The sequence below is a fragment of the Corvus cornix genome, chromosome 3 (genome assembly GCF_000738735.6).
Source record: "Corvus cornix cornix isolate S_Up_H32 chromosome 3, ASM73873v5, whole genome shotgun sequence".
In the NCBI taxonomy this organism is placed as follows: domain Eukaryota; kingdom Metazoa; phylum Chordata; class Aves; order Passeriformes; family Corvidae; genus Corvus; species Corvus cornix.
This window is the reverse complement of record NC_047056.1, coordinates 82,241,327-82,265,187: the sequence shown is the minus strand read 5'-3', so window position 1 is coordinate 82,265,187 and position 23,861 is coordinate 82,241,327. Positions and strand designations below refer to the sequence as shown.

Here is a 23,861-nt window from a genome sequence, read left to right as displayed (position 1 = left end):
AAAAAATTTAGGTTTCATAAGTACTCACTATATAAAAACTTTTAAAATGTTCAATGAGAAAGTTTTGTTCTAGTTAATCAAGAGGTTAAAGGTGTATTTTATCACAATTACTTTGGTAATTTCAGAAGTGCATATGATCACTGTCTGAAAAACATAAACCAAAAACATTTCCCATATTATTCAGAATTTACCTAGAGTCATTAGTTGATTTATCCCTGCAATAATTCTGTCACACTCCTCATCTCGGGTCCTGGAGCCCCACTCTCCATCCAAAGGTTTGTAGAGCAGTGTTCTACGTTCATCGTCAGTTAAAGGAACACTAGTTCCCAGTTCTTCTGGAAATACAGCTGGAATGTAATATGAAAATTAAATAAAGCATAAATGTTTGCATCTTGTGTAACGCATATACCTGTAAATCAAAAATACCATGAAATCATTTTTACAAATGCATAGTTCTTGATTGCTCAAAGACATTTTGGATGTATCCAGTATCCTTTCTGTTTATTATTCTGTGTTACATTTAAATCCTTACAATGCAGTTTGGTGCAGTAGTCCTCCCCGGAGAAAGATTTATCCTCTTACAAATAGCTAATTGTAAAATTTATTTTAGAACCAATTAAGACACTAATTTATCCCAGTTAAAATTTGTGTTTTGGTTTTGGAGTTATTTTTTGTTTAAAACCCAACATTCTTGGTAATAACTTGTTTTGGTAAGGAATGGCAGATGATTTCCAGAGGGAGTTTAAGATAACTTTGACATTTCTGCTAAACATTCCCCAGGTAGTAGTTCTACAATGTCACAGTTCTGAGTTCAAATGCTAAAACCAGAGTTCCTGAGTGTACAAAGGAATAGTGTTCTCACCTCAGCACCCTTGAGGACCTACCAATATTGACAATTTATAATGTAACAGCAGATTTTCAAGGTATGATGTTAAGCGGTCCTCTTAACAAGTTTTAAGAAGGTGTAACAAATATTGATATTTGTGAATATAGTGAAAAAATCAGGTTCAGGTTTAGTTATCTTAAGCAGTACCTATCCTTTGTCTGAAAATGGTTTCTCCTTTCTTAAGACAACAGGAATTGGCCTCTACTAAAAAGTAAACAGGGCCTTCTATTTTAATTATTTTAGTTATGTTACCAGTCTAACACCTGTATTTTACTTATGACAAGGAGGTACCCATTAAAAGAAGGATTGAACCAAAATGAAAAGTTGAAATGAGCACATTTACAACTTAAAATAATTAAGAATTATTTATCGTTATTTTTGAGAGACAACATTATCAAATGTTTCATGGAAAACACAAATGAAAATGCTGATTCTACTTTGCTTTAACCAGAGTTCTATGAAGTCTTAAAAAAACCCAACCAACAAACCAAAAACCTATGTAAGAAGAAATACTACATTCTTGTCTGTGAACATGTGAACAGTGGCCATGCTATGCTGTCCACTCTGCAGCATGTGTATCTGCTACATGTGCTGGTCCAGAGGGGGAGAAAAATCCTACTCTGTACCAAACTCTCTCATAGGCACAGGTTGCAACTGCAATGCACTGAATGTCTGCAGGAATGCTGACATATCTTAGAGCAGCCAGTTTCCTCAAGCTGATCTAGGGCATGGGTTTATCTTCAATCCTTCCTAACTGTACAAAGAGTTAAATTTAACTGTACATTATCTATAGTAATTTTTGTATTTGTCTATTTTCAACACCACTCAGTTTATCTAGCATGGCTGGTTTTTTCACAGTTCTTTTATCTTGATTCACTTTTAGTTTAGTAATTGATTTAAAGATACTCTTTAAATGCAACTGGTTTGTGGGCCTTCCTCCCATCACCCCAAAAAAATAGGATTGTTTATGTAAAACCATATAACATTTTTTTTTCTTCTTAAAATACACTTGTAAAGCAAATTCTATTATTAAGATAACATACCATTACTTGGTATCAGCTCCATGTCCCAAGGGCTCATCTTCTCAGTATCACCATTGTCCCAGCTTAAAAATAACCACACTTGAATTATCTACTAATATTGCTTCAACAATGTAATTATTTAATGTTTGTAACATAACTTAAATTTATATACCCCAGACTATTATAGTAAAGTGGTACAGAGAAATGCATGACTGAATTTAATGAAAGCAAGTTTCTCAGTCAGTACTTCAAATGAAATAACTAATTAACATAAAAAAGATTGAAGATAAATTTGCTAACCAGACATTGTAGCACTGGAATAAGCTATCAGGATAATCAGGCTGAAGAGGTTCCTGGCTTTCAATTGTTCCAAACCACCAAGCATCGTCTATCACTGACCTGAAACGATCACCTAGGTAAGAACACAAAATAATTTCATTAATATAAGGCATGTTACCCTCCCAAGAAAAGCAGGTTTTAGGTATATCTGGCTTGATCTTGAATACAGAAATCCTTTGGGACATTTACAGCCTTAGCAGGCAAGCATGAGTCAATGCTCAGTTAAAAAAAACCCAAACAAAACTACTAAATTCTTTCTGAAGATTGTTTTTTAACCAAAATGAAAGTTAATGTGGCATTTTAGAAAAATACCTATTTACAAATCTACCTATACATTCTTTACCTATGAATTTATTTCTTAATTTCATATAAAAGGTAAGACATTTCAATGCTTTAAGACTCCTTTAAGATTCAAATCTACTTGCATTAAACATTACCTGCTACCCTAAGATAACTGAGCACTATGACACTTCTATATGGGGAATATTTTACAAGCTGCTGAGCTCATCCTCCTTAGTTTCTGAAGGGCTTTTTCAGCAATGCAAATGTAATTCAAGAGGTTCATTCCCTTTACTATGCAGGCAATCTGACTGATAATAGAATAAAATTTATTAAAGCTTGCTCAAAAGGTTAGCAAAGTCATTTACTGTGACTTGCAATTGCTTCACTACCACAAAGCATTCACGCAGCTGAGAAAAAAGGTCAGAAGCATTATTTAAAAAAATTACACATGAGAATGCATGTATTACACAACATCATAAATGCTAACATTTTCTACAACACATGCCACAAAATTTAGAAACAATTTTTAGTGTAGTATTCAGCTCAATACAAGAACAAATGTAATTTAAGTCTGAGATTCCAAGAACAACACATTTTTATGCTCATAGGATATACACTCTCAACTGCTGTAGTATTTGTTCCATTTCAACACATCCAACCTCTGCCCAAATGCTTGCTGAAGTTGTCTGAACTAACAGGAACTAAATATATTCTCAAAAATGGTCTGCTTTCTTTACTGCATTTTTTTTATACTTTAAATTTAATGGATCACAAGTAATTCCAGGACAATTACAAAGCTTCTGTTAATAGTCCTAATTGTGCTGAATAGGACCAAGTAAACCAGAAATATCTGAAATGCAAGATCAAAAATGTAAATAAGGGCTGATGCTTTATTTTAAAAGAATAAATTATTTTCTGAAGAGCTATAAATTTACAGTCTTCCAATCTGGCCTTCCCTAGTGATCAGTTTTACAAAGAAACGTGCGTAGGTACAACTGTGAGTGACTTCACTGAGTTGAATGTTAAGCAGAACAAAGCCACTTGAAGGGGCATATAGTGGCAGCTGCTTCTAAGTTCTCAAGGGTCACAGCATTCCTACAGACAGAATGCTAAAGCAGGAAAGAACATGATTGAAAGAACCATCGCCTGAATCACTACTTTCCCCACGTCCTCTGTGCTACCTCATCTATGCAGAGAGCAGTCCAAAATCTCTTACAAGAAGGTGGCTCTAGCACAATTTTCCAGAACTGAGTATCCCCACGTAAAGCACACTTGAAGATAACATAAAATGTATGTTGAATTTACAGTGGTTGCGATGTAAGAGACAGGTATGCACACCTGTCTAAGACATACAGCTGAAGTTGCAGGAATACTACTGGAATAGCTTTTAGCCCAAATATTAAACTTGAAGTTTAGTAAGTTTAGTAAGATAAAGATATGCAATAAATAGAATCGGAATACAAATAAGAACCTGTAATTTCTCAAACTTATGTTTGTTCCCTCTAAAAGGATTCATACATTAATATAAATTTAATATTAAAAATATAATAGATAAGAAAATATTCTTCCCTAAAACAAACAAAACCCAAACAACAACAAAAATTCACATTATTTGCATTGGAAGCTTGATAAAAGGTCCTGGTACTTCCAATACTTTCTGTGTAGCTTCAATTTATTCCAGACTGCAAATTTCTTGAAATACAGTTGCCAGCCCAGGAAGCCTGGCTAGGCTATTTACAAACAAATTATGGCAATCATTCTGGTGCTGCTGCGTTTTTGTGCAAAAACATGGCATAGCAGAGGAGGACAAGACAACAGATCCATAACCATGAAGAAAGAGCAAAGCTTAGTGACATACGAGTAGATCTTGATCAACCTTGTCACTTAAGAGATCTTTAAACTGAAATGATCTTTGAAGAAGAAATCCAGGTTTACATTTCTTAGTGGATCAGAAGCCTAGGTCTTTACCAAATTCCCAATAGAACTGAAGATGAACTGTCTTTTCAGACAACACAGTGTGAAGTATGAGATGATGTGGAACTTACTCCTATGCCATCATGTAATTTATACATCTACTGCTAAGGCACACAACCTAAGGATATCATAGGACAGAAGATTAATTTATTCCATTGCTGAAAGGTGATATTTGTCATCATATGGAAAAGATGACTAGGAAATTGATCTGACTGGAGGACCTAACAGTCACGGGCATTCTTCCAGTATCCAGTACTCCAAAATAACTGAGCACAGGCAAAGTAAAAAGAATCCAAGTCATTCCCTCATCACTTAGCAGTGAATTATAACTATATACACTTCAACGCAGCTAAACCACAGGGTTTAGAACAGAATTCAAAAAGTGTAAGGAGATGGAAAGAGCACTCTTTGTACAATCTAGAAATCAATTTCCAATTTTTTAAAAATTATTTCCATATTTTCAGCAGATATTTCAGAAATTGAAAAAAAAATAATCCTAGTAGCAATGCAGTTGTAGGAGGGCCTTCGATTAAAAAAAAAAAAGATACACACAATATATAGGCTACAAGAAGTTATCAGCTAGCAATAAACACCATATTCCTCAAACCTATCCCTAACTATTCGCTCTGCAAATATACAACTGACTTTTTCTTTGCAGTTTCTTTTAGAGATCACCTTCACTATTTTGCTTGCTTGCTGACACTTTGATCAAGGACAAAGTAGAATTCCCCAGCTAAGTATGGGCATATCTTAGTGTCTGATTTCAGCACAGTATTAGGATTTATTTACTATAACCTACTTTTAAGAAAGTTATCATGAAAATAGGTAGAAACTTAGAAAACCAAGCAAACAAAACCACAGCACGCAACTCTCCCACAACTCACCTATATTCCATCGCCTATGCTTCGCATCATCGAATTGTTGCCTCAAAACTAGGAAATCTATGACATCTGGCATATCATGGTACCTAATTACAACAGAACACATAACTATTAAGTGATAAAACAGAAAAAGCATACAGTAAGGCACTTACATAAAAAAATTAACACTTCGAATCCAACACTTGAAAAGCACAAGGTCAATATTACTGTCATCATTTAACTTTCAACCTCAACACGCCCCTGGCCATCCCCCTCCAAGAAAACTCCCAATTTGCATACAATACTGCTTTCCTTACTTCATGGTGAAGGCTCCTCCAGTCAGTTTACCCGTATCAGGGTCAAGAAAAGCTAGTTTAAGACAGCAGAGAGTAGGCAATCCCACTTCATACTTAATCCCAACTATTTTCATCAGCTCTTGCTCCTAGAATAAACAAAATGTACCACCACTGAAGTTAACTGAAATAGCTTTCTGAAACATGAAAATATGGGTATATTGAATATACTATATTTCTGCCAGATCACATCAAAATCAAGAATCTGAAATTTAGTCTTCCACAACAAGCTATTATTTCACAATGCAATATGTTTGAAAAATTTGCTGTGAAGTATAACCATCTCATCTGCTTGAGCAGATACAAAAAGTAGCACAGTTGAAGGTCTGGTTTCATTTGACTATTAAGTTAAATTTTCCCTCTTACTTTACAATATTAGGAGCACTAAATTTTTTTCTATCAAGGAGTTACTTCCAGTTAGTTTCTATTTTTTTTTTTTAATATTAAGATATAAACAAAAAAGAAAAAGAAGTCATACCCGCAATTCCATTTTATGCCATGGTTGTTTCTTGGGATTAATATTATATACTTTGTTCTTCTTGGCCATTACAACGTATGCTTCATGACCTTGTCGGAAATAGTAGACCTAAAAGTGAAGTGTGACAGTTATCCAACAAAGACTCTGAGGAGCTGAAATGCTAACAAGTCACTGCCATACAGCGTGTGTACTCTCTCTTTCATCAACTTTTCAGTCTGTTTTCCTGCAAAAGTTGTGGGTTCTTAAAAAATTAAGTGGAGGAAAATTTTAAAAGCTATTACAGAAACATTTATAGAAAAAAGCAGGAAATACTTAGAACACTATTTTCTGTATGAACAAAATACCCTAAAATTACATGTGAGACCAAAACAAAATCAGTACAAAACCATCCATGTATCATTGTACCACAGAGCAACTCAGTGACAGCAACAAGAATTCCACTAATCCACCTGGTTAATCATCACTGCAGGACAGCCCTAAGTTAACAATCAAGCATCACTAAATTCACTATCTATCTTATCTTTTTTGAACAAGAATATATTCTAGAAGGAAAAGTCTGTTATTGTTCTGGTAAGATTTTGGTGTTTGCTTCCATGTAACTGAAAAAATAGCTTAACAAAGGCATGAACAAACTAAAAAAGACATTTCCAGTGCTTATTAATTTTTTTTAATCCTTCCAGTATAAATTTCCATGGTCAGACATCCAGAGTCTAACAGTTCTACTTTGATCTTGTTGTATAAGATACCACATGGATGAACACTTTTATTATAAGCCATCACTGTAATGAGGTAGTAAGCTGAAACCCATAAACATGTATTCAAGGAATGTATTTGAAAAGCAAAACAGAGGTTCCACAAACTAGCTAGAACAAAATCTGATAAATGGCTGTATTCTTGGTACGATGCATGCCAAACAAAAGATCCTCTGTAAGTGTCCCAACATGGGATTTCCATCTAACAGCATGAGGGAAAGATAGCTTTAATGTAAAGGTCCAATGCAACAAAAAAAAAAAAGCAGAGCAGAAATCCCCCTAAGTTTTAAAATATACAAATAAACACGCTAATATTTGTATTTCTATCTGCTTTCCAAAACTCTTGTTTAAAACATTGTAAAGAAGTGTCTGCCAACTTTCTACATTAACAGGTACTGAACTCTTAGTGTCACATGGAAATTTTTAACTCTTTTAAATGGAGAAGGACTCAGCATCACTTTTTTTTTAAATCTGGTTTTAGAGTATTCAATATACACAATGTCCTCATAGGGACAAAACACATAACAGCTACAAAAGGCATGAAAGCAGTGAGAATCTCTTAGGCATTGTCAGAATCTATCTGTCAGGAAAAGGAAGAGGCTACTGAGACAAATCTGAAATAAGGCCACTTTACATTACACTCTCAACATTGTGATGATTGTTTCCCATACCTTCCAGTGAATCAAAACAAAAAAGTGCACAGGCTACAAACAATCTCTGCTACACTTAGTGTTTCTGTGAAACCACTACATAAATTCAACCTACTCTTTACAGAAGTGAAATATTCTGTATTTTGCAAATGGCTCTAAGCATTGCATCTTCTGTCAGAAGAACAAATTTGGAAGATTTCTGTGAAGAAAAAAAATTCATGTCTTTTACCAGGAACTATTCTTTTTATTCTTGATTAATTCCTGCTTCTTCATGTTTGTTGTAGGACACAGACAAAACTGTTCTTTATCTGTGTTAATGGCAGAACACTCCAACAAACACGCCTTGTATTTGGATATTCAGACAGGGAAGTTGCAGCCCCATCTCTCTGGTGTATTTCCACTGTTCCTCAAGACACATGGCAGAGATCTGTAAACAGCACTATTCAGAAAGGGAAATGTGGTGGCACGTGCTATTCTTATGCACTAAGTGTAACTAAATATAGCACTACTGTTTTTTCTTACTTTTTTGTACAGCTTGAGAACAAATTTGAAATATCTCTCCTCCCAAATCTTATAAAACATACCTACTATCCAGCAAAATGTTGGAAGGCCACACAATATCTCTTCTCACAACATTTTTCTAATTAAACCAACCCTTTATTTCTGTGAATCTCAAAAGTAACTTTCTAGATTAATAATTTCTTTTCACATATTAAGTAAATCTGGGAAGGCAAGTATCAGAGATGGAATTTCAGACAGAGCAGCTAGATTACAAACGTACTCTCTATTGGTGCAATTACTCCTCCTTTCTAGGCACAGGACAGGAAACTTCCTGTTCTCCCATATAAAGCATTTTCAGCAAAAGGATGTACCCCACTTAGATATTCCTAGTACACACTGTACATGCTATTCAGCAGGTGCCAAATCAAACACAACAGTTTATCTTACTAAACCAATACGATATTAAAGTCTCCTGAGCAGTATGGTACTGATAAATCCTTGCCTGCTTCACTGTATCCAGATGGTATCAGGCACCAAATATATTTATTTGGATTTGATCTTTGAACAGCAGAGTTTCCAAAACATGCTTACTGGAGGGTATAAATCCATAAGCATTTTCTCTTGTTGCATCTCTCAACTTCAAATGCTCCTTCCGTCCCTCACTAGCTTTGTCAATGTAATTTTTGCACAGTTGTGCTGTGAACTGGATCTGTGAAGTGATCCAGTAAAAACAAAACTGCTTGCACATGCAACCTCTGCTTTTGATTCAGTTTCTAAAGTGGTGCCCACAAAAAGCTTTAGCTTGGGAACAAAGTTAATCAACTTTGCCACCGTTTCAAGTATTTCTCCAACAGCATTCTGTAGGTCTGATCTATACAACAACTCTGTTTAGCAACTCAGAAAACATGCTGCTCCCCAAGGAGACAACACACTGCCCGTTACAGCATAAGCCAGCTATTTCCTCTTATTTTAACCTGAGGGGGTTTTAAACATGCATAGACTCTGGCTTTCAAGACTGCATTTTATCCAATACTACTTATTTGTACAATTCACTGTAATGTTCACTTGCTACGTATTCCAAAGTAGAAACTGGTGGGTGTCCTTTTGCTACTGTATTTTCAGACATCGGGTCATGTTTACAGAGTGTTTACAGTCTGGTTGGTATAAAATACATATAAATAAAATTTTTCTTGTGGTTTTCTGTTCTAAGAGACTAGCAGAAGTTTTCTGATATCAGGAACACAAGTGAGAAGGACAATATCAGAGTTTTCCTTCTGAATAAATGATTTTAAAAAAATTACATTGTCCACTCAAAACAATCACACCAAACAAAAAAACCCACAACCTTCCCCCAGAGGCTTAATTCCTGGCTTTTACTTCAAGTCCCAAACTGAAGTATGTTTTCCAGGCTTAATTTCATATTTGATTTCTTACCTGTTCTTCAGCATACCAAATGCTCTACAATTAAGGAATATTTTCATGACATAAAGCACCTCATACAGCTTGTCTACAGGTGTCATAAGGAAATTAACACACTGAATACCATACAAGAAGGCACACTACTGCAACAGCAAGGAATAATAATAATAATAATTTTTTTTTAGACGTCAAAGCAACACTGTGCAGAATATTTTCTAAATACAAGGAAGTGAAAGCAAATTTTAGCTAGATCAAAGAATGTTTTTAAGAAAATCCGAAATATTTTGATTGTAAGTCTCTGGGGAAAAAATGCACAGATTAAAATAAAAAAGGCAAAAACAAGCCAAAAGAAGCAAGGACACATAGGGAAAACTAACTACAATACCTCATCCCCCATCTGTGGCACAAATGGGCACCGCCGAGGAACAGTATCTGTAATCCATGCTGAAGGCAGCCATTCTTCCAGCGTCAAACCATTTTCTGCCAGAACTCCTACAGCCAGCCTCTGAAGAAAACATACACATCAGATTAGTATGAAATTTTTGCTAGCGTGAGGATTAATTTTAACTGCCTTTTGAGTTTTTTTTGCGGGGGTGTGTGGGGATGAGCTCTAACAAAAACTGAATTTAATAACAGTCCAGTAACCATGTCTTGTGCCCAAAAAGAAAAAAACGGAAGCATGTCATTTACTCTAATCCACTTGGTTGCCTTGACCAAAACAGCACTAAATTATACAGCTGCCTCCAATTAGGGAACCTTGCACAAAACAAGGAGGAAAAGATTTATGAGGTAAATCGTGAAAATTACCTGGATTGGGTACATCCACCTTACCTACTGGCATATTTACTATAAAGTGCAGTGGAACTGCACTTTCTGAATGTATTTCCACATCACATACTTGAAAGCAATGACACTCACTGCAGTTGCTTGTCCTAGGTGCACACTGCTTGTCTGTATCTAATAGGTCAGATTAAGCAGGGGTTTGCAAAACCATTCAAGCAAGGCTGCTTTGAAATTCCTAACAGGATCTTATGTGTGTACAGACAGCAACCCTGGATGGCTGTACAGAAATCCACTCCATACAGCCACTGATGGAAGACTCTGCATCTCCAGACTGCAAATAGGATACACCACATGTAATTCCATTACACAAATTCAAGTGTGGTTTCATATGACAAGTAGTACTTTGATGAGTGCACCAGCAAGTATCACAGGAAAAAAATATACATAAAGTTAAAAAAAAAGTCCACCAAAAAAAAATTAAAACAGAACCTCTCTATTGTAATAAATCAATAACATAGAAGCACTTTGTGAATTCTGAGGTTCAAGCAGGTCTGTCTTGCAAAAAACTGATACACTGCATCAGAGCAAAGTGTCTAGCTAACTGGTGAATTATGGGAAGGTAAGAAACAGCCTTTAACCAGAGAACCTTCCCTTGTCATATCTTTACACATTAATCATCAGTTTAAAGCTCTCTGGAAGCCAAACTTGATCTTAGTTATTCAACAGGAAGGCACTATTTCCAGTGACTTTTTAAAGTAATTTCTGCAGCTCTACTAAATGCTTTAGTAATTAGTTCCACTACCTGACTACATGCTCAGGTGGATTTGGGGTGTTTGTTTGCTTTTGGGGGGGATAGGGATGTTGAACGGGGAAACGGCTCAGTTCTGAGCTTCATGTCTGTGTCATTGGGTGCTACATCTTATTGTAACAAAATAAGGAAGGACATCATTCTGCATTTATTCCTTTCTAAACCATGATAGTTTTATACAAGCTTTTTCATCATATCTCTTCCAAACTCTCTCCCTTCTAAGAGAGACTGCTCTGTGTCTGCCCAAAAGAACCAAAAATGTTCTCTACTTTTGATCTTTCTGGGTGATCCTTCCTTGTCCTTCTTCACTGCCATATCAATTTTTTAGACTGATTTTTGGTAGAGGAGATTAGAAATGTAAGCACCATTCAAGATCATGAAGCCCATGCATTAATAGACATGACTGTCAATTTTTCTCTGCTCCTTTCTTAATTTCTAAGATTCTCTGTGTGGCTACAAAGACAGTCAAAACTTCTTTCCTCAATGAAAAGCCCTAATTTTGAATCAGGACCAGGATGAGGAAGAACTTTCAATCAGAAAGGCCTGTGAGCTCTCTGCTCAGTAAGGAGGTCAAATGTCCACCAAAAGAAACTTCAAAGACTAACATCTGTCAGAAATGACAGGTATAATTAATGGGACAGAGGAAAGAGAGATGATTTTCTGCAATTCCTTCCAGCCTCATATTTTCTTGTGACTCAAGAAATAAGCAGGTCAGCTTTAAAAGTCTGAAATATCTAGGCCTGATATTTTTTGAATTAAAGACATCCTGCATCTCAATAACTGGGACTAAAATGGATGCAAGATTCCCAAACCACTCAGTTTAGTTTTAATCTAAGTGGAAATACTAGGCTGTCAACCAGTTTTTTATTTTATAATGAGAAGCTAAACTAGAGGTTTCAATCATTAAAAAAGCCCCCCACCACATATTTTTCTCATCATCTTTGGTTTCTTATGTCTACTGATACCTTCTTTTGGTTTCAGACTGTGTAAATACCAAAATACTATTAGTATTGACAGTACAACTAATAACTGCACAATAAACAAAAAAGCAGCCTAAACAACGAATAAAGACTACCACCTAACATCCTGCATGCCGTACCAGAGATTCACAGTAAATCTGACACTGTGCCAACCTGCATATTTAAATAGCTGTTTTGTCAGTTTACCTTCTAATGAGGGCTAAAACATTGAAATAATGATCTTAAAGAATGCTGAGGACTTCTAACCTCATAAATAAACAAAATACAGTTATTTAGTTTAGACAATACAGCTAGCTTCTTTGGGTATTGCAAAAACAGAATCTTCAAGTTTACAAAAACAATTAACATCTACCAGATAGATCACTTCTGGTCTCTGTAAAGAAAGAAGGAAGAGCGAAGTTTTCAGATCTAACAATTAAAAACAAAACAACCTCTCAAAAACACACTGAAAATAACCAAAGTCACAGAAAATTTCTATGCACTGATCTAAACTGAAATTACATTATATTAGAAAGCAAACAAAACACAAACAACAAAATCCTGATGAAGTCATATTTGCCTTGATGGAGGTACAGTGGCAAGCATAATGCGAATATCATATATCATACAGAATTGACAGAAAAAAATGGCACAGTTGTGCAGATCTAAAAGAAAGTGCAATTATATGGGGAGCCAGGTCAGCACAGCTGTAAAAAATACTGGCACATTATACCAATACTCAATTGTATTGGAAGTTGAATACTCTACTTCCACAGAAAGGGTTTCTGGTGTGAGCAAGGAGAGTGATACGGACACTAGAAGTGTTCCTTATGTCAAATGTATCATTATAGCCATCTATCATTTGACTTGCAAGTCTTTAATTATCATTTGTTATGAGTGAAAGTCATGATGTGTTTTAAAATCAGACAATATTAAGGTGTATATGTAACTGAATCATTCATTCAATTATTTCTAAGTTAGCAAGAATGAGCAACCTGCAATACACAAAGAACATCTAACCTTTTGTTTTCTCTCTTTGGGTTTCCTCTTCTTTGGTGATGTTGATGGTCCATCTTTCTCCTCAATACCCTTTTTCCTTTCCTTTTTAATTTGCTTCCTTTGTTTTTCAGGTTCTTCTTCATCCTCTGAACTACTTTCTGCTTTCTTTGTTTTAATTTTAGGAATTTTCTTTGGTGGTTGCAAATTGATTCCTGCATCTGCCGTCCAGTCAGAATAATCACTAGAATAGTCACTACATGAGATATAACAAAGAAAAAAGAAATTAAAACCCCAAAGTTAAAAAGTGCATTGGATTACATAATATAACCCAATAAAAGGTTACAGTTAACAGTCTAGCTAACTACAATATTTTAATGGTTAAATTTATTTAATCCTTAATAGTTAAATTTATTTAATCTTTAAAACCTTATATTCTATCTACAATTTAAATGGTAGTAAACAAAAAGCCCTGACATCATTTGGTCTTGTAAGAAGCTTAACTTATAGCATCCCTCAAAGTAAACACCCTGTTTACTTCATCAACTCAAGATGATACACACTGAAGTCTGGATATTGTTTTCAAGATTTCTGGCTTTGAATAGCTTTGAACAGCTTTGAACGAAAAAATAAATGATGATTTATTCGCTAATTTCAAACCAAGGATCACAGATCAGACAGAGTCATAGGAAACTGCTACTACCTGCCTGAAACATTTGTGTGTCTGAAAAGAAATACCTTCCTGCAAAACAATTGTGCTTCCAGCAAACAAGGACAAAATCTTCCTGAATTTTAGTTAGCAATATGACTGAAAATTAAATCCTGAAAGTTTCATGTTCTTGTTCGCTTTTTCTTCTAAATCTGCACACGTGTTAGTTATTACTCATTAATTGTTTACAGCAAAAATTATTAAAGACTTATTGGCAAGAATTTTCTCTGTAAGGTATATATACTGTCACTTACCTAGAACTGCCATCACTGTGCCATGCTCTTTCGTCATCTTCTGATGTTCCACCGCTGGCAACAACTACTTCCCCTTCCTATTAAGGAGAGCAGCGGGCATTGGGTAGGGACAGAGGGAGAGGCAGAGAAAAAGAAAGCATTTTCTTTAGAGCTTAAGTTATAATATATGACAATAGAATGAAAACTTTTCTAGGCTTTATATGTGTGATAAACATAGGACATTCTAGAAGCTTTATTCTAAAAAGGCATTTTAGTTTGCAGATAGTTCCTTTACTTTAGTGGTCTTATATAAAGAAGTATGAAGCTATCTGTGCTCGGCCAGACACAGTGTAGAGCAACATTTTTCATCACCATTTGACAAGGCTAGCTTACCTTCGCAAAAATTATTTCAAGTCTTTTTAATGTAGTATTTCCACATCTTTTCAATATCAAAAAAAACTCCAATATGAACTTTATGTACTCATCACTCATTCTCTACCGTATTTACAAAAGCACAGAATGATTGAGGATGTAAGGGACTTCTGGAGGTCATATTATCCAACCTCCCTGTTCAAGCAGGGTCACCTAAAGTTGGTGACCACGCTGCTAGGCCATGTGGGCAGTACTGACTAGGCTTACAAGTTACACATATACTTTGCAAAATACCCTTACAAATGAGCATTTTTCTCCTTTGTCAATTACTTTTTAAGTCAAAGCTAAACATATACAACAGTGTGTGAAAACCTAATACAACGTAATTTTTTTAAGACACGAAAGCAAACACACAATGAAAAATGTAACTTGAGTTTCCACTAGAAACAATGTTTCATTAGCTGAAGCAGGAGCTTAATGAGTAGAAGTGGAATATGTAAGACTGCCTCATGAATAAGGATCTTACATCTGAAGAACTGTGTCCATTTTCCAACTCTTCAGCAGGCCTTGCAGTTTCTTCTACTGCATATCTTGTACGGTAGTTGTGCTGATTAGCTGCTTGTTTCTTTGAGTCACTAGCGTCTAGTAAATTATCATGAGAATGGTTCTGTGAAGAGACAAAAGTCAAAATATATAATTTTTGAGCATACATTTTATTAATACATGGCATTTTCTTTATTAATAGTATTCCAGGAAGCAATTTTTGCATTAGGAAAAAGTTACAAATCCAAGTCTAAAGAGCTGCTAAAGAAAACACTCCACATGCATAGTTGAATGAATATAAGCACCAAACAGTTCAGTGTATTCTGGAAATAACTAAATTTCTTCTCAGGCACAACACAATTTTTAAATCTGTAATTATTAAAAATACTCATTCTCTGCAAAGTACATGTCAGTTAATAAGGACTAAAACAAGGGCTAAAACATAACTACTGATAGGCTGCTAAGGGCTTGTAAAAGCTCAGAATTACACTAAAAATGGCCAAGGAAAGGAGACTCTTAAACAGAAGTCCAGAGTGTTATTTTGCAACCGAGGGGTCAGATGTGTTAGAAGAGAGACCCGTACAGTAATACATCCCTTAGCATACAGAGATGACTGTTAGCAAATACAAGCCTTTAAATGGTTTGATGATGCATTGAAGAGTTCAAATGAATGAGTCAGTTTGAAAGAATATGAGTTGATAAGAAGCTTAAAAGAATGAAATAAAGCTGTAATTTAGAACCACTTCATGCTCCAGCATTAAGAGATTTTGTTCCTCCTGTAGAATATATATAATGCAAACACTTGCTCTCAACACCAAGTGTGCAATCTTGTGTTAGTCCCCAATCACTGGGAAAAAACCCAAGAGTTATGATCTCAATTTCAAGAGTTTTGTGCTAATTTTTTTTTTGGCTTGTATAGTCAAACTTCAGATCCAACAAAATAATTTCTGGGCACATTCCTAGATGCCACAAAAAGAGGTACATTTCCCCAGTGCTATCCTTCTGCCACGAAGAAAACCTTGGATATCTATCAGGTGCTGATATAGTTGAAAAAAACAGTCCCAGCGACAAAGAAAGCAGAACGGGAACAAAATACAGAAAGGCACTAATATTTTGAGAGTCTTCTAGTAGAGCAGACTGCTTTTACATATTCCTCTTGGATTTTTTTTTTCTTTTGTAGGAAAGAGAAGATCTTTCTTATCATGTATGATAAAAGTTGGTTCATGAGGTTAAATTTTCTTGTTAAGGGAAATAACTCCCACTTTTTACATCAAAGCTGTACTAAAACTTGGCTAATCAACAGTAGCTAAGATTTAGTTTTCCTTAGCCACAACAATCATCATTAAAATGCAAAAGCCTAGTAACTAGTTTTTCTCCCACACTCTCTGTTAGAAGATACACACCTTCTGCAAGCACAACAGCAACAGTTCGGTGGAGTACGCCAGCACACCACTCTGTACAATTGTGTTCCAGTTTTCATCAAAGCACAGAGGACGAACACAAACTGCTCTATGCTCTCTTCAGTGAGTACTGTGCTTCTGTTTTTCTGTCCTTCTGTCTAGCTGGGGAAGTTACCACACAGCACAGCTACCAGAGACATTTCTAATGGGACTGCTCAGCAATCAGCATTTTAACATTGCCCAAGACTTTTGAGACCTGGGGCACTCATTCCTCCTTCTGGATTCAAACTGGCAGCACACACCAGATCTCCTCAAGCTGCTCTGACCCAACCCAGAACAGCTCCAAGGCAGCCCTAAGCCCAGTGGCTGAGCCCATCACACAGCCTTCTGTCCTTCAGCCTTCTGGGGCTGCTCACTTCTCATCAAGATCTCAAGACTCATTACTGAAGCAAAGAGGTCACAAAAGCCAGTGTTACAGTAACTTGTTTCTGCAACTGAATTGAGACTTTTTCATCATGAAACATAGTAGAGAAAGCACAGACAACAGAATGGAATCACATAACCCCAATGAAACAAATTAGTCAAGTATCCATGAGGGGAACATATTTTGCAGAAGCTACTTTACAGCTTGACTGCAATGTTCATGTCTTCTCTCTAGAAACAAAAGTCCTAAAACTTTACCTCCCTGTTTCTCTCCAGATGTGAGGTTTCTCAAACAGTTATTATACATACAGCTTTCCCCTACTTAAACAGAACTACAGATCCTTGGAAAACTGAAGCACTTTGCATTACTCTTTGGTTTTGAAAAGAGTTCTTTTCTTCTGGCAGTGCAAAGCTTAAGGGAAAAAAGAACACCCCAACCCCCCTGCCCCAATCATTCCTTCATGGAAAAAAGTAATACCACTGTATAAATATTGGATTAGAGTGAGTTTGAAGGGTAACAAACTGCTTTGGGAAAGATACAATGCCAAAACAAGAACACAAAAAATACCAGGAAAACAAAACCACAAGTACTTATCCATAAGTAACAGAATGCTAGAATGAAGTTGGAAAGGATCTCTAGATGTCACCTTGTCTAAACCCACTGCTCAAGCAGGGATGAGAAAAGGGGCCATAAGGTATACAACTGTCTCATCTCTCCAAAAAAAATGTATTTTAACATAATTTCTATTCAACTTAGCTTTTCAAAATCTGATGAGAAGCTGTAAGACAGAACTTTATTTATTTGGGGGAGGGGTGGAGTTCAGTGTGAAGGTTTGACTATAAAGTACTACAGATTTTTTTCTGACAAAATGTAATTATCACCAGCACGTTCAACAATAACTGAGGAAACACAGCTGATGCCTCCTCTCCCTCAATACATAACCTAAAGAGCGAGCTTGAAATTGGACTCTCAACTCTAATGGTAGGCTGAGAAACAAAGCCAAGACAACCTATGATTTGAGGTACAATCATCATTTTCTCTCTATACACTTTGATGAACAGTCATATATGCTGACAAGTACCTTCCTTGTATCTTGTCCAAGGCTTCCAGTCAGTATCAGAGCACATCTATTGATACATCAAAAATTACAGCTCCTGTCAGAACAGTTTTGCTGTGAAATAAAAATGATGGCATTTCCTGTATTTGAGAGGGATACTGGACACTGGACACCGCTAGGGGTCTTGGTAACATCATTTGTGAGAGGTACAGTGGAAACCCAGTGATGTCCTGACAACTCAGACCAAACTACATTCTACTGTCCTTATGATCGTGGACAGCACTGGGAAGCACAGCTTTGCTGCAGTCTCATACAGGGCTGAAGCAATTTTGGGAAGCTTTGGCTATAGCAATTTCATGGTATTTCTTAACCAGCGGCATCTATTTTTCATGTGACAATAATTCCTCCTTCCTTAAGCCAACAGGAATTAACTTCTACCGAACAGTTTAATAGGGGCAAGGCACAAGCATATGTCCAATATCAGAACTTCAGCATTAAACAGGTCACAGCTTCTTGCCCTGGCATTTTCACTTGGCTAAAGAGCACTCTTCCACAGTCTCCTCAAGTCTGGATCAGTGCCTATAATTACTTAGGTTTTACTCTTACCAAACTACGTATATGTAAAAAATTAGTAAGAACTGTTCCAAAAGCAGTGAAGATAACAGGCACTAAGCAGTAGGCTTAGTTTAGGAGTTTTATTCTCCTCTTAACATCTTGCTGATTTAAATAGAAGTAGTGTTTAAATAACATATAAGTAGAAAAACTTATTTCTGTGGAACACAAATAAGCCACTTTCAGTAGAACAAAGCACACATTCCTCCTCCCTGGGTTCTATTAGTTTACAATACAGTCACATTTACACCTCGCAACAGAGACATACGCCTGCTTTTGTCCATCCGTAACAATCTCCCATGTTAATTCCTTGAAATTTTCCCATAACGTTTCCACTTGAGGATAATGAGGAATATTTCCATTTTTGTCACATTTTACTAGGACACACATCACATCAACCCTCTAGTGCACAGAAATTTCACACTCTTAAATATTTATTAAAATGCTCTAATCCCAGTAGTTTAATAAACTAATACTCTTAATTACTTGGACTGGGAATATTTACCTAAGCATGTTATTTACCTCAACTCTCTTCTGCTCCTGAAAACAAGTAATTTGGAATACAGCTCCAGTCTTAAGATGGAAAAATTCCATTCTATCCTCTTTCATTAATGTTTTGGGGGTCAAGTTTTTTCTCTTTGTTTTTAAGTGGTTTTGTTTAATAATAGAAAAATTCCTATTCCTCACCAATGACTTTGAAAGTCAAACCAAGTTCCTCATTCAGCCTGCAGGTCAGTGATACTAAATACTATTTACTAAATACTATTCAGGTCAAAATACCCAAGCTTTTAGTCTCTCCCCCCCAGTTCCATTAGTCCCTTAAGCTATCATATACAAACACTTTTCCATATGACCTGTGTCAAAGAAATGTGGGCTTTCAATAGCAGAATACTTATGTGACTTCCATTTAAATTGCAGATATTGTTAAAGAAGAAAGACTGAGCTATAATTCTGTACTACTTTTAACACACCCTACAATGACCCGGGATTAAAAATTAGCAATAGGGCTTTGGAATCTCCTCAAAATGTAATTACAACTGCTCTGTGTTCCTTATTGACCTACACTTTAGCTTGCAATCCAAAATGCTAACATTCATTCCTGCCCATTTTTTCATTTTACTTCAGTATTTTTGACTTCTTTCAGTTAGAAGGGAACAGCAGAAAATATTATTTTATCATTATCGTTATTATATGAGCAGATCTGATAAATTTCAGACGTTGATATAAAAATCAGTATTTCCTACTGGTATGAATACAGCTGAATTTTCCTATGAAGACAATGTTTTAACACAAGCCTTGTTTTACTCTGCTCCCAGAGAAGGTAACAGTACTATAGAGTGAGACACCCTCTAGAATTCTTGATGCTGTAGCTCTTAGGTCTAGAGATTACTGGAAGAGAATGTCTTGCCCTGTATTTTGTTGGAGGTGCTCCCCATCTCCTTTAGATCACAAATTCTCGCATTAAACCTGTAAGAATTCACTATGCAATAAGTACAGTAGTCTTACAACAGTACTGTAATATAACTTGCAAGAAATCAGTATCAAAACCTACTGGATGTTCTCAAGGAAAAGGAAAATTTACACTGTGCTTTCCAGTTCTATCTTCAACCTCACACAGCTTGTATTTAAAGTCACACCATCACTGTAAAGAACAGCAACAGAAGAGCAACTATAATGAAGTTATTAATTTCTCTTTAAAAGAACCCTAAAAATACTGCACAACAGTTTTTGGATTGCAGTCAATCTTGATTCTCTTCCCAGGTGTTTATTTGAATTTATTGTGAACACTACATAGATGACAATTCCAATTCACTACTTCTGTTGCTCAGACACTACCAAGCAGAAGTGTTGCTCATGTTAACTGTAAGCAACAACAAAAATCATGAAAATCTGAGCAGTTCATTTAATTGTGAAACGCAATCACTTGAGATCAAACACCTTTTTCTTCTTGAAACTTGCTTATTTAAAGCCCATGGGATATCTACTTATTTCTGAATCCCACTGAGATTTTACTCAAGAGATTTGAATTAGTGTACTTATCAGCAGTCTGAGTCCTCCAAAAAGAGACGTATTTAATGAAGAATCAGCTATGGAAGAATACAACCTTTCTATTCCAAGATACTGAAAAAGTATTCTGTAGGATTTATGAAGGCTTTAAGCATTCTGAAAGTATTACTAAGTATATCAGTAATTTTTATATGGAAAATTTATTGACATACTGAAATGAAAAGACCATGATTGCCTGTTTTTTTTCCATATTTCCTCAAAACAAAGGTGGAAAGTGACTAAAGGATTTACCAAGTTCTCTGCCTCACATTTTGAGAATCCCTCCCCACCCCCCAGGTATAAATATATGAAACTGAAGAAAGTTATCCTTAAGTAGCAGTCGCTCTGAAGGATTTCAAGGGCATAAATATCTGCAATAAAAATATGGGGCTCAAAAGATGCAGTGTTACCATTATAGTTTGGAGACTAAAAATTTTTTTTTGGAAACAGGATTTATAAAAACTTGCACTAAGTTTCTTTGTTTCAAAGATATAATAAAAGTAATTGCTAAAACCAAAATGCTGGACCGGATAGCCTATTCTGTTAAACTTTTATGTCCTAGTGATATTTTAGAAGAAAACTGTAAGCCAATTAGAAATTTAATGGTAATTTGATATGAAAGTGTGTAATTTGACATGAAAGTATGTGTAACTCAATACCAAAATACATCCCTCCTCAAGACAAGAAAAAACTCTGTTAAAATCTGAATTTGTCAGGCCCCTTTTCTATTATTCCCAAAAGAAAAATAAGAGTTACAAAGACTTCTGATGTCCTGGTATTTCACTAATGAGTCCTGTCATGTGGCATAAAGTTTCTCTCCTCTATGTACAAAAACTTGAGACAAAATGAACAAATTTTTTCCAGTCTATCTTGGGCAAACACACAATATTGGTGACTGCAGAACTGAAAATAGTGCATCAGTACTATTTTTTAAGATAAGAATGCACTCAAATTTACATACAAGAAAGAAATTGAAGGAAAAAGTAAGAAAGAAACTTAATAAAGAAATTTAAAGTTATTAGGGGACTATGGGTAGGGGAGTGTTCACATCACTTCTTTTGAAATTCTTACTTCAGTTGAGTATGAAAAAAGTAGCAAAACAATACTCAAATTTAATATCAAATACAAACTTGCTAATCTCAAACTCACTCTACTACATATAAAATTAATCCATCATTACTAAAAACTACAAAATCACTACAAAGTATCTGAAATTTATTTATTTTCAGATTGCTTTCAATCTCAGTTCCTTCCTTCACAAGAAAGCGAGCAATAAAGAGCACAGGCATTAAGTATGGTACTCTAATAAAGTTAAGAGCTGTAGTCTTTTGCATACTTGTTCTTTTTATTTCATTTATTCCTTTTTCCACCTTATATCACATAAGTGATCTTTACTTTCAATCGCAATTGCCACAATTTGCAGGTGTTCCCGAAGGCTGTATTTTACAAGCTTTTGATTGAGGGTAAAAACAGTCTCCTCTGTATTAAGCATACTGTGAAACCCATAGTATGACTAAAACTATGAACCTATGAGTTCTCCTTTACAATTGCTAAAATTCACTTCCTTTATTACAAAAACATAGTTGGCTATTTAGCTAGAAAAGCATAAATAAGCATGTGCAATTCATAGATAAAACTAATTTTAAACAAGGAAGACAAAAATCTTTCTGTAAACATAGTATATATCCTTCCATTTTTTTACCAGCAAAAAGATGTAAGATTACATTTTTTTGCAAGTTATATTAAAAAAACCAAGTGACTTATGACAATTTAATTCTTATTTCCTTCTACTACATCTATCCTGTTTTCCTCTTTTCTGAAAATGTATTCCAGCTCTAGCAGAAAGCATGACTTAGATATATTCCATAACGACCCACAATATGATTTTTAGGGTACCATGAGAGAAAACACCCAATTCTCTATTTGGACATGTATTTAATGTGTTATGGTTAAGGACTGTGTTATGGTTAAGGACTGTGACTTGAGTTTTAATAGAGCCTTTCCACAGAATAGTGCAAACAGTAGACAACAGCAGTGGGGTGTATCAATTAATAGTGACAGACTCCCAACAGTAAATCATGCCCCTAATACCAGATTTTCAGGGGTTTCCCCCCACTTCTGAAAGCAATCCATGTTGTTTATTATTCAGAACACATTGAAACGTCAGTATAGAAAAGCTTCCTCATTCTGGGGAGGTAAACAAACTCCCATACCCTGTTTTTTAAATTTAAAACTGAGAAGAGGAATGTAAATTTATGTGACCCAACTCATTGAGTTAAATTTTATGCTTCATTCTGTGATAAGGTACAGTTGGACTACTTACCTTTGAGAAAGTAGGTATTTTGTTTTCTCTTGGAATATGACTCATTACATGTTTTCTTTTCTCTTCTGATCGATACACCCTTATTTCTTCTTCTCCCTTTGCTGTTCTCCATTCTTCCTGCCTACTGAAAAAAGAAAACTGAAATGTTAACTTTAAAGGACATTACTAGAACTGAGAGGATCTATCCCAAACCAAGGAATAGACATTCAACATCTATAACAATCTTTGAACAGCAGTTCTTCTCTTTACAGTTAGCATATGACTTTAAAATTAGCTTTTTTCAAACGAAGATTTTCATCTTATTGCATTAAACTAGAGCAGTTTATGCTTGACTATAGCAAGCAGGTTTTTGACTTACTGATTTAAGTACTCACCACAAGAGTTAATTAATGAAAAAATTAAAGTTCCAGTTTGGAAATCAAAATTCATCTCAGGCACCTAATAGATTAGGTCAGTATTCCAGCCATAAAATGCCATATAATGACAGGAATAAAAGGAGTAAAAACATGTAATCTTATGCTACAAGTCAGAGGATATTGAGGCAACTAGATTCTATTGCCTATACAAGCACAATTACTGTGTCATTCATTAAATGGACAATTTTTATTCCCAATCCTTCTGGTATTCCAAGATTTTTCAAGTGATACACAAACAAGTGATTTCAAACTGAAACTGATTTTATAAGAAATTTGAGATGAGAAAATAGAAAAACACCACACAAATGACAATGTGAATGGCAATAGGAATTCCAAAACTGTTCAATTTAATTAAGTTCACCATAGTAAAATTCTTGGTCTATGTTTACCTGGCCACACCAGAAGACAGTTCAGGCACTACAACCCTGCGACTCCAAGCCACAAGGTCCCGCTCAGTGGCTATTTCACTTCTTGGTGCATTGCTATGCATCTGACGCACACCTTCAATTTGTCCACTGCGCCTTAACCCTATATTTGGTGGGGAATGCACTTCTGAGGTAGAGCTTACAGATCCTAAAAAGTCAAAAAGCAATAGTTCTTGATCTGAAATTCTTAGGGAAGCATTTAAAAAGAAAAACGTGGAATGAAATGGAAAAATAACTTT

General features: G+C 35.4%; 1 protein-coding gene across 2 annotated transcripts in view; it reads right to left on the bottom strand.

Annotated features, from left to right (window-relative positions):
• The window catches only part of LOC104692827 (pleckstrin homology domain interacting protein), a 107,516-nt gene that overhangs the window by 19,678 nt on the left and 63,977 nt on the right, over window positions 1-23,861 (bottom strand). For both annotated transcript variants that reach the window (XM_039568951.1, XM_039568953.1), the window contains exons 19-30: window positions 23,587-23,770; window positions 22,782-22,905; window positions 14,903-15,043; window positions 14,026-14,102; window positions 13,087-13,318; window positions 9,902-10,021; window positions 6,195-6,302; window positions 5,681-5,805; window positions 5,388-5,470; window positions 2,209-2,320; window positions 1,930-1,991; window positions 192-347 (exon numbers count right to left, since the gene is read on the bottom strand). In XM_039568951.1, the coding sequence (XP_039424885.1) occupies window positions 192-347; window positions 1,930-1,991; window positions 2,209-2,320; window positions 5,388-5,470; window positions 5,681-5,805; window positions 6,195-6,302; window positions 9,902-10,021; window positions 13,087-13,318; window positions 14,026-14,102; window positions 14,903-15,043; window positions 22,782-22,905; window positions 23,587-23,770 (1,524 nt within the window). The remainder of the gene's footprint in view (window positions 1-191; window positions 348-1,929; window positions 1,992-2,208; window positions 2,321-5,387; window positions 5,471-5,680; window positions 5,806-6,194; window positions 6,303-9,901; window positions 10,022-13,086; window positions 13,319-14,025; window positions 14,103-14,902; window positions 15,044-22,781; window positions 22,906-23,586; window positions 23,771-23,861) is intronic.